At 43.3% G+C, this 11,924-nt stretch overlaps 1 protein-coding gene across 4 annotated transcripts in view; it reads left to right on the plus strand.

The window, feature by feature from the left end:
* Positions 1-11,793, plus strand: part of LOC6527862 (phospholipid-transporting ATPase VA) — a 30,317-nt gene extending 18,524 nt beyond the window's left edge. For 3 of the 4 annotated variants that reach the window (XM_015198346.3, XM_015198347.3, XM_039370324.2), the window contains exons 4-16: positions 6,882-7,062; positions 7,133-7,312; positions 7,377-7,501; positions 7,562-8,629; positions 8,696-9,027; positions 9,087-9,459; positions 9,545-9,712; positions 9,772-10,111; positions 10,215-10,400; positions 10,462-10,662; positions 10,726-10,913; positions 10,984-11,124; positions 11,308-11,793. In XM_015198346.3, the coding sequence (XP_015053832.1) occupies positions 6,882-7,062; positions 7,133-7,312; positions 7,377-7,501; positions 7,562-8,629; positions 8,696-9,027; positions 9,087-9,459; positions 9,545-9,712; positions 9,772-10,111; positions 10,215-10,400; positions 10,462-10,662; positions 10,726-10,913; positions 10,984-11,124; positions 11,308-11,356 (3,532 nt within the window). In that variant the 3' untranslated portion in view covers positions 11,357-11,793. The remainder of the gene's footprint in view (positions 1-6,881; positions 7,063-7,132; positions 7,313-7,376; positions 7,502-7,561; positions 8,630-8,695; positions 9,028-9,086; positions 9,460-9,544; positions 9,713-9,771; positions 10,112-10,214; positions 10,401-10,461; positions 10,663-10,725; positions 10,914-10,983; positions 11,125-11,307) is intronic. The other variant, XM_015198348.3, reaches the window with a different exon arrangement.
* The last annotated feature ends 131 nt before the right edge of the window (positions 11,794-11,924 follow it).

The raw sequence follows: 11,924 nt of genomic DNA on the forward strand, positions 1-11,924 counted from the left end.
GTATCTGTTCTTGTGCCATTACGTTGATCTCCATCGTTTTTCGGGGTTTTATTGCTCTATGGTTTATTGTTTGCTCGTTTGGTAAAAGGCTCAGAGATTTGCTTGCCACACACGAGCACTACACAGTGTAAGGCCCGAACTCATGACATTGAAAATGCTAAAATACAGCAACAGACAAACGGGTTTTCCATTCCCCATTCAAGCAAACCGGTTGGCAATCATCGTTTACTGTCTCAAACTCACTCGGTCTCAATCTTGAATCTCAGTCCCAGCCTGTGAGACTTGTACACGGCGGTGTTTGTCTAGCACAGAACCACAGACTCTGCTGCTGTATCTCTATCTCCGCCGGATTCCCAATCTCGGTGGCGTTGGCTAAAACCTGATGCTGCTGCTGCTGCTGCTGCTGCTGCTGATGCTGATGCCCCTGCAAAGCCGGCTCTCCGTCTAATGGCCATGTTAACAAACCCCAGAGACCATTAACACCATGCTGCAATTGTCAGTTGAGCTTGCTGTTGGCTGTTTGCTGTTGGCCAAGTTTTTCTATTCGTGTTTGCCGTCTTCGGTGGTTTTCTTGCAGTGTCACTGATCCGGTGGCTTGTTTCCAACTCAGTGGAGTTCAAGTCAAGCCAAAGCTCAGGGTAGATTTTTGCTCAGGGACAAGTTAAGGGGAATATATGGTCAGCCAGGTGATGGCTTTGGGTTCAGACGTATGTACATAGATGCAATTCACAACTCTGCCAATTGTAAAAGAAAATGTTCACTAATGGTTTAGGTTTTGTAACATGTTAACCTGTTATTGTATCAGCAACTAAACGAGCAATCGCCACACGCAAAAACCAAAATTGTTATCTTTTCAGAATATGTCAAACGAAAATTAATCATTTATCTTCAAGTTTTTGCTTTTATTTACGGTCGAGGGAACATTTTAAACTAGTTCTCCGCGTAGCTATCAAAACACTTGAGATAATATTTGATCAGTTCCAATGACATACATACCTAAATATAATATCATGATCAGAAATTCCCAAGAAATATAAGCACGTACCAGAACTACAAGCCAATAATAAGTTAAATTTGTTTCTTGCTCATGTAAAACATTTATTTACTTATTTAGATATACATAGTTTACAAATATTGGAGCTCTAAATTTCCGGAGACGCCCTTAGCAAACATTACCTAAAATTCCACCAGGTCATTTGAATGGCGTTAATTGTTAACTAAAAGCAAGTAAACAGGGAATGTGATTGTTTGATTTCAATTCGACTGGACCAAGCGGAAGACTTTATTTGCCTTGTATCACTGTAATGCCCATTACAATATTTACACTCAGAACCGAATAGATATTTCCTCCCATTTGAATTCCATATCCCAACATTTCCATCCGTAATTCCAGTTTTTCTCTTCTTTTTTTTTGCCGCCAACAAGCGATTGGCAAGTGCAAAATGCTGTTCAGATACAAGAGGAATCTCAGAGATATGACTGCCCAGATATCAAATGACGATTTGAGCAGTCCACTTGGAGAAAAACATTTACATTCAACATTCAGGCGAGGCAACTCGAATAGCTTCACCGATAAATGCCGATAGCCACTTAGATGAAATATGAGTATGAGATACTGGGCATTCATTTGCGGTCAGTTTTGTTTGTTTGGTTGGTATAGCTGGACAAATAAACTGACTCTTGTTTGGCCTGGCCTTTCCCAATAATTGACCTTACTTACTGTACTTGCAGTGCTGGCCGATAATTGTCATATGAGTTTTGCCCGCCTACGGCCACATTCCTTTGCCGCGGGGAAAAGAGCTTTATTAATAATTAATTTAGGCGGGCAATTGAGCGATGGCCGCTGAAAACACACACACATATGTTGCTTAAGCTGAACTTCTCATTTGCCCAAGTCCTCTGTTGCGTGCAACGAGCTAATTACATGGCCAAACTGTCTTTTCATTTCTTGGCGACGGAGTGGGCCAAAGGTGGGTTAAGTACACAGCCGTCTAGCGGCACTGCCGGCTCCACTGAACCGCTTTACGTACCGCCCAACACCCACCGCCCACCATCCACAACCCACCTACACCCACCCCCCTCCCACCACCCACAACTTGTGCTTTAATAATGTTTACATGATTGATTCATGCGCGATGGCTCTTAGTCAAGTTAATGAGGCACTGCCACCGCTACAGTTACTGTTTTTGTTTCTGTTTCTGTTTGAGTGCCAGTGCGCAAGTGGGCGTTTCTTTTCCACCCACCGCCCTTTCTTCGCTTGAATGGGTCAACTTTAAAAATTTATTATAAAAATCACTTGCGTGCTCTGTTTACTTGGCTTTTATTTTATTTTTTTCTCCTATTCGATGTCGAGGAAATGGGTACGTCGCTTTGCCTTTTGTGGGTGCGCCTTAAATGCATTAACTCAGCGCAATAAAGCTCGGAAAAACCAAACCCAGCATGACGGACATTGCAAGGACGACCTTCAAAGTGTTCCGACTTCATGGCGTGGGCGGTGGGCGTGGAAGTGGTGGGCAAGCTTTTCATTGATGAAAACAATGTAGCGCACTGTTGGTGTCATTTAAAGAGTACTCACAAAAGTGGTTTTAAAGATCGGAAATGGCCTTCCTCACGTTTATTTATTCACAAACATCATTAGCAGTCAATCATATACAAAAGGAGGTATATAAAGGATAATCTGTTTTTTGAGGAACATAATGATTGATGGTTCCCTTCAAAGTAGAACAATAGTCACCAATCTTTTCCCTTGCGAATAAGGAGCAATACAAACAATATCGACATCTATCGGTCCACTTAAATGAAACTACGGCAATACTGCGCATATCAAAAGCGAGTAAATATGTGTTCATTTACGTAGATCCAAGTTCGCCGCCACCAGTGGAGTACGTAGTCCATGGTCCGATGTTGGGCCAACTTTATCTGCGTGGGCTCATCGGGATGTGGATGGGCTTTCCGGGGGATATGGGCTTATTAAATGCTGAATTATTTATGACAGCACAGTGGGGGAGCAGTAGGGTCCTGCGGGCAGAGTCCTTCTGGTTATGTTTACACAACCTGGCTAACGCTTCGTTGGCTTTTGCCTAATTTGGTTCTCTGTTCAGGCTGCTAGTCGCTTTTTGGCTGCCTCGGCATGTGTAAGTTAACTAATCGCCGGCCCCCACATGTTTACATTGGGTCTGCGGAAAGTGCCTTTTAAATAACAACCTTGTCGCTACATGAACTTACCATACAGGCGGATAGCTGTCTGGCCATTCCCATTCCCATTTTCATTCCCTGTTCCTGTTTATGTTGCAGCACTTTATTGACTCCGCTAACGGAGGGGGGCATGCGCATTTGCCCACTTCTATTGCCCGTCTCCATGTTATGCGAACCTTTGGAAAATTACCCTAACGTTTCCAGGTCCATAACTACCTCAAACGAACATGCATGACCCACTTTGGCCACATAAATTTCCATGTATACGATGGCAAGGAGGCCAGGAGGGAGGCAGTGCGGCCAGATGGGAGCACTAAATAATCGAATGCACGGTCCAATACACTGAGAACACACTTTCCCAGTGCCGAAGATCTTCTTCACTAGGTAATATCGAAACCCATGACGCAATTGGCCTACATACAGTGCGTGCACTGATTCTTTGGACATGCATGAAGTCGGCGTTGCACTTATCTTATCTGTAGTAATGATTCACTGCAAATATGCTTGATAATAATTTATTGAGAAATGCGATCAAGTTTGAAATAAATAGCTAACTTAGTTGAGCTTTTAAAGTATGCAACATCCACCAAAAGGGTTTCTTATAAAGAGTATTAAATTTTATTAATTAAGTGCAACACAAAAGAGGTCGTAGATCAATAATGAATGATACGGGCTCGTATGTATCGCCATGACTCAGCTGAATGTAGTTCCTGGCCCGTCATGAACATCATAAAATTCGATTTGAAGAGACCCATGTAATTTCGCTTTCGAGTTAGATCGATGCCATCACCATTTTAATTGACACACTGAGGGGAGAAAATACACCAACTTCACCCTATAAGGGGGGCGTGTGAGAAGCGCGGAGAAAGGCGCGAGAATGAGTAAACTGCCGCTAGAGGGCGTTACCAATTCGACCCACATTCTCTTCAATCCAAATGCAAAACGAAATCGAAAACACAACTTCAATTTGGGTTAGCGAAGTTGCGTGAGTTTCACTTTTATTTCAAGTGGCTTCTTTTTTTTTTTTTTTTGGTGAGCGGGGCGAATAATTCAGCAATCAACGTGCTCATCGTCGAGTTAAACTCGCATTAATTTTGCATTTCTGGAAAACGCCTAATAAATCGAGTCAGGCTCTGTAATTGCGCTTCGCCAAAAGCGCATTAAAGATTCAACAGCCGAGACGCCCTAGGGGTAAATATGAATCCGCGACTAAAGTGGGTAGGGTCCAATTAGGTGACATGCAATAAAGCACGGGGTGGCACAAAAAACTTGTCTGACTGAGACCGAAATCCGCTCCTCTGGCGGTGTGTTTACTGGTGTCTCCTGGCGTGGCTGGGCTGCATGTCCTCCCCGAGGGATACAAGCGGAATATCGCGCCTGGAGGTGGGTGCACTGCTTGGTTACTTGGTTTCTAGGTGGCTTGGTTACTTGGTGGCTTGTTAATGGACTTGACACTTGGCCAACAGTTGGTCACGCGCCGCAAGACAACGCCCATAATGATGATAATTACAAGACCAACAGCTGTCGCCTTCTTGCTATAACTTGCACTTGTTGTTCCGCTCGATCCGGCTATTGAAGGTTTTTTTTGGTTTTTTTGTTTTGTATCCATAGGAATATGATTAATGACGTGGGCTGTGCTGTGCGGTCAGCGGGTGAGTAACACTTGACCCAAATAAAATGTATCGTCAGAGAAAGTGTGCGCATAAAAATATGGCGAAGTTGGTGTTGCAAGGAAAGTGAGAGGGAAAGCAAAATCAAAATCAAAACAAATGGATGTGGTCATAAAAAGAACATCGAATAATTATGAACACTTGATCAAGTTCCGTTTATAAAATGGGAAATGATGATATCAAATAAACCTGAATTTAAATGAATTAAAACCAAATTGAATTTTATTATTAAGTAGTTTATAAATGGTACTAAAAATAGATAGATAGATAAAATTGATAGTTGAACAAGTAGTTAATAAGTTTACGTCGATTTTAAATCTTATCACCCGTGATTGATTAGACACGACCTCAATTCAATTAACTTTAAAGCACAATTCTCAGAAAAATGAGGCAATTTCAAGAAATCGGAATTAGCTGATCTAATAAACCCCCTAACAATAATGGTTTATAGCACGCTTTTGTCATACAAAATAAAGCACTTCATAGTGAACGAATCAATATCTTATCGAAGGAAGTGCTTAATAAAATGCGATTACATTTGAAGAACCTGGTCGAAATGGCATGTTATTGAACGTGATGTATATAAGGAAACACAGTTCTGTCAACCGAACGAATGACTTGCAGACCGTCAGCCGCTGTCAATTAGAGAATTGCATTTACCGGGCCAGAAACAAGAGTTGGTCGTCAAAAATGGTAACACAACACAACACAACAGAACAAAGAAACAAATATAATTATATGGTCACAAAGGGGCTGAAAGGGGACGTGGGCAAATTGCGTTAGAATGTGCAATCTTGCTAATGACCCAATTAGAACGATGGCTAAAGCGAAAGCTTTCACCACCGACCTGTTTTCCTATTTATTTTATTTTTTTTAAGGTAATTGTGTGCCACAGCAGGCTGACAGGACATGCCAGCCAGCACAGTCTGGATTCTAGCAACGCAAGGACACTGTCCACACAATGACAGAAAGTTCAGGGCAGAGGCTCGGACACGCGACTGTTAAAAATTACATTTTCCAACCATAACAATTTCGCGTCGGACGGAACTTGAACTGAACTTGAATGAAATGGAATTGTGTCTGTCCCTGTCCCTGTCCACGTCCTTGCACTTCCTACTCCCCATTCCCAATGGCAAACTCTCTTTGCGGACTCTTTCATAAATATCAAAGCAGGGCAAAGATGACGCCACTACATGATTCCCAAAACGAGCTGACATGCGACCCATGAAATTTTACCAAAAAAAAAAAAACCATGAGCACACAGAGAGGAATACTTTCTCGGTGACGCAGTGGAAACTCCAGCAACCACTCGGCGCCTCCACAGCGTCATCATCTTTCTGTCAAGGTCGAGGCCAAGTGGTGGCACATTATTTCGCAATTTACTAGTTACTTTAATAACCCACCCACATGCGAGCCCTGACCGCCAAGCCACAGCTGGTCTCCCCACTTGGCACACCTCCTCCATTAACCAAGCAGCACTTATCCCAATCCCTAACCTTAGCCTACCCTAAACCACTAACCAAATAACCCGGCCATACAAGCCAAAACCCAACACAACACAACCCAACCAAACCAAACCAAAACAGCGAAACTTAACTCGCATGTAAATTGTCTTGCGTGGCGGACCATCAATGTGTTCATTTGACAATAATTGAGTTTTGGTTATGACGAGCATTTCATGAATATTGCATTGAAATTTTATATCTGTATAGGTATGACGGCCTGAGCGACATTTCGTGACCAGAGGTTGACATTTTGAAAGCCAGCTGGAGCTCGATTCTTTGGCATTTCGAATATTTACTTTAAAAATGTTTTTAAAGAAATAATGTAGATAGAATGTTAGCACATTTGGCTAGCCTACGTAATATATAGGCTTTTTTGTAGACTTTTAATAACTTTAATAACTTAATAACTAACAAATACTGCTATTATTTATATTTAAAAGGATTCATCTTCATCATTTTTGTAAAGTTGTCAGCTAATCTACAACAATTTGAACCATTCTTTTTGTTACAGAGAGACGGAGCGGTACAAGAAGGTGAAATGGCAGGAGCTGCGTGTTGGGGACATTGTCCACCTGTCCAACAACGAGACGGTGCCGGCGGACATCCTGCTATTGCGGACAAGCGACCCCCAAGGGGTGTGCTACATAGACACCTGCGATTTGGACGGTGAAACGAATCTGAAGCGACGCGAGGTGAGTTCCCAGCAATTAGCTAACCCACTTGCTCTACGTGATTCTACTGATATTTGGCATTCCATCGCAGGTTGTACGTGGCTTCGAGGAGATGCAGAGCATTTTTGTGCCCAGCAAGTTTGTTAGTCGCGTGGAAGCGGATGCGCCGACCACGAAGCTATATAGATTCCATGGGGCCTTAATACATCCAACTGGGGAGCGTGTGCCCATATCGACCGAGTGCCTTTTGCTGAGAGAGAGCAGACTGAAGGTGTGTTAACTCTAATTCTAACTCCAATGCACATTCTTTAATTAAAATTGGTTTTTTACTTCAGAATACGGACTATATCGAGGGTATTGTAGTCTATGCGGGACATGAAACGAAGTCTATGCTGAATAATAGTGGTCCAAGGTACAAGCGATCCCAGGTGGAACAGCAAATGAATATTGATGTGATATGGTAAGTAACACACGGAGATAAAGAAAAAATGTTAATAGTTAATAATTAATTAACTTGCAGGTGTGTGATAATTTTGTTGATACTGTGCGTTGTTGGCGCTATTGGATGCAGAATGTGGTTGAGCTCGTTTACCCATTTCCCGGTGCCCTATCTGCCCCCGAATAAACTGACTGCCAATATGGAGAGCATGTGGATTTTCTGGACGTACATCGTCATCCTGCAGGTGATGATACCACTGTCCCTCTACGTGACCATCGAACTGTGCAAGATCCTGCAGGTCTATCACATCCACAACAATGTCGATTTATTCGATGCGGAGACTAACAAACAAACGGAATGCCGTGCAATGAACATAACCGAGGAGTTGGGCCAGATTCAGCATATATTTACAGATAAAACAGGTACTCTCACGGAGAACAAGATGATCTTTCGACGATGCGTTGTCAATGGATCGGATTACAATCATCCGCCTTCGGAGCTTGAAAAGATATACTCTAAGCCAGGTGCCCCCGCGCCGCCACTGATTCCGAATGATAATCTGAATAGCGACATGGCGCAACTAACACAAGGAACATATCTCACGCCTCATGCGCAGCGCATCCAGGAATTCCTCGTGGTACTGGCCATCTGCAACACGGTTATCGTGGGTGCCGCGCCCCATCGTGATATGATGAATGCCAGTGGGATCATCGAAGTGCAGCAAATGGGCAACAGCCCGGCGAACCTAAAGCACGGCAAGCAGCGACAGAAGCTGCTGGTTAATAGCACAACTACGACCACAACGACGACTATACTAAATGGACCTGCGACACAGCAACAGGTAGTGTCCATCCCAGCGGATCGTTACATCCGGCTGGCTGAATCACGATCGGTGACTCCCTCTCCACCTCCCAATCTGCTTTTTGCGTTGCCGGCTCAGAGCCATCAGCCAACTCTTTCGCCCATCAGCAGTTCAGCTGAATCGTCGCCGAATTCCGAGTCTGAATCACCATCGCCGCCCATGAAAAACAAGTCCCTTTCCAACAGCATTTCACCCACCGGAAGGGCAAAGGCTGTCATTAACTCCAAGATTACCAGTATTGCGACCTTCCTGAATGCCAAAACTCAGGGCAAGCGATTAAAGTTGCCGTAAGTATCATCATTTATTGGTATTTTTAAAGATACACCTTAATAGTTTGCCATTATCATTTTTAGTTCATCCAATACGGGAACGATTTACAGAACCGCCGATGGACGACCGCTCTACGAAGCCGAGAGTCCTGATGAGTTGGCACTCGTGAATGCTGCTTATAGCTATGATTGCTGCCTACTTAATCGCAGTCCCAACCAGATTTTGGTCAGCATGCCAATGGCGGAGGCCACAAGGGAGTACGAGATACTCAAGGTTCTGCCCTTTGATTCCAGTCGCAAGTGCATGTCAATTGTGGTTCGCCAGATTGGCACTCAGGAGATTGTGCTGTACACCAAGGGCGCAGATAGCTCTATCATGCCCGTCTTGGTGCCCTGCTCGCATAACAGCCCCGAAGGTACATTACATACTTCATTTTTCTGTTCCAATAATATTAACCGATTTTCTTCGTTTAAGGCATATTGCGAGAGCAGACACAGCAACAGCTAGATCGCTATGCCCGCGAAGGTCTGCGCATCCTAGTAATGGCCAAGCGGACGCTGAACTCTGCCGACTATACGGATTGGTGGGCGCGGCATCAGGAAATCGAGATGTCGCTGGAGAACCGCGAACGAAGATTACGCGACTCGTTTGCGAAGCTGGAGAGCAATCTAACCCTGTTGGGGGCAACAGGAATCGAAGATCGCCTACAGGATGGAGTGCCGGAGACGATAGCATCGCTTCTCTCCGCGGGTATATCAGTTTGGGTTCTGACTGGTGACAAGCCCGAAACGGCCATTAATATTGCCTACTCAGCAAAGCTATTTACCCAGCAAATGGAGCTCATAAGGCAAGTAAAGTTTTAAATTAAGACCATTTCCACAAAGTTTTTTTTTACATTTGAGTATCTAATTGAAATTTCCGTGTGGTTTTAGGTTAACAGCACGATCCCGCGACGCTGCTGAAACAGCCATAAATTTCTACCTGACTGATATGGAGAATGACAAGACAACATCCTCGTTGGGCTATGGCCAGCCGATAAGAAAGAAACAACGCGCATTGGTTGTGGATGGAAAGACCTTAACTTTTATTCTAGATCCCAAGTGAGTTGTACACAAAATGGGTGTCTTCGTTCTCTTATTAATTTGCTTTACTCTGGCAGGTCCAAACTAATTCTGCCTTTTCTGCGCTTGTCTAAGCGGTGCGCTTCGGTACTCTGCTGCCGATCCACTCCGCTGCAGAAGGCATACCTAGTCAAAGTGGTTAAGGAGGAGCTCAACCTGAGAACCCTAGCCATCGGGGATGGCGCCAACGATGTGTCCATGATCCAGATGGCAGATGTGGGCGTTGGAATCTCTGGTCAAGAAGGCATGCAGGCTGTCATGGCCGCCGATTTCACTCTACCACGGTTTCGTTACTTGGAGCGCCTTCTTCTGGCGCACGGCTATTGGTGCTACGATCGATTGTCCCGCATGATTTTATACTTTTTCTATAAAAATGCTGTAAGTTTTATGTTACTGCAATTATAAACCTCGACCCAGTATTTAATAAGATCTGAATATATAAAACGGAAGCCTTAAATCTAACGATATGCCGTTATTCCAGGCCTTTGTCTTTCTGATATTCTGGTACCAGTTGTACTGCGGATTTTCTGGACAAGTGATGATGGATCAGATGTACTTGATGCTGTATAATTTAATATTCACCTCGCTGCCGCCATTGGCCATTGGAGTGTACGACAAGCGTGTGGCCGAAGATCTCCTGCTAAAAAATCCATATCTCTACAAGAATGTAAGTTGACAAACTTGCTTGTATCATCATCGATTAATTATAATGAAACCTTCTATTTAAGGGTCGACTGGGCGTAGCTTATAGACCACACGACTTCTGGCTTATACTACTGGATGCCCTCTATCAGAGCCTGGTCATATTCTTCGTGGCGCTGTGCGCCTATGCGGAAAGCGATGTGGGAATCTGGGAGTTCGGTACGACGATTACGGCATCCTGTCTTTTCGCCAACCTCGTGCACTGTGCCATTGAAATACGTTCCTGGGTGAGTTTGTTTAACAAGGTATATACAATTTCATCATTTTTAATTCCGTGTATCCCTTTCTAGACTGTGCTGCATGTCCTATCCATAGTGCTTAGTCTGGGTTCCTTCTACCTCTTTGCGATCGTTTACGATTCTGTGTGCATGAATTGCTTCGGAGTCCGGTCCTCATACTGGGTCATCTTTGTGTGCTTTGCCTCCGCTGTTCACTGGCTAGTGATAATGCTCTCCACGGTGGTGGCAGTTCTGCCACGGTAAGTAATTAAATTAAATTAGAAATTAAATTACGTTTTAAGCATCCTATTGATTGTCTTTTCTTTACAGCCTGCTCCTAACAACAGTGCGTATATCGTTGTGTCCCGACGACAGCACCAAAGTTATCCTGCAAAGCAAACGCGAGCGCAGCAGAGGTGAGGGTTTGTTAGTTACTTGGTCGCGCTCCACGTCAGCCTCATCAATCTATAGGTAAAAAGGCACAAAATACTTGATTTGAAAGCAAGTTGCAACATTTTCATTTGCACGATTTGAGTACACCCTGTTGAGCATGTATTAGTTTATTTTGATTTTGTGTCTTTTTATTTGTACATTGTTGCGCAAACCTTTAATGTAATTCGTACCTAATCCAACAAAACTCATACTGTTTTGCAGAATCACCGATTATGGGTCTAAGAATCAGATTATAACAACGATTACCTGATTGAGCGCCAAAATGTAATTCTTCGGCTATCTCAGCGGCAACTAAAATAAGGAAGACGACTAGCAACCCCTAAAAATTGTACACATGTGCTTTCGCTCTAAATATGTGGCCTTCGACACCGATTATTGATAATATTGCGTTAGTTTAGTTAATCCACTTATCTTAAAAGTACTTAGTAAGCAATTGAAATAATTTGTTTAGCGAATGATTCGTTCAGTAAGCGCTTAGTGTTCCGAGTTATCTATTTGAATTTTAGTTAAACTGTTTGCCTTAACACTAGAATGAAAGCAATTGCACAATTGCATGCATGTCATAGTTTACATATTTATTTGTATAAAATTAGAGAGCCAATGCTCGAGAATTGAACCCAACCTAACCGACTATTGTTAAAAAGAAGCAAAAAATACAATGCTAATTTATGTGTACGATTATTTAAACTAGCGACTAATAGATGTATCACCCTAACAGAAATACTTGACAATTCAAACACAACAGAACTCCATTGCGAGTTCGATGATAAGGCTGTGATTCTACACTCATGAAGGATATACCTAAGCATAAGATATAT

Source organism: Drosophila yakuba, chromosome 2L (genome assembly GCF_016746365.2).
Source record: "Drosophila yakuba strain Tai18E2 chromosome 2L, Prin_Dyak_Tai18E2_2.1, whole genome shotgun sequence".
In the NCBI taxonomy this organism is placed as follows: domain Eukaryota; kingdom Metazoa; phylum Arthropoda; class Insecta; order Diptera; family Drosophilidae; genus Drosophila; species Drosophila yakuba.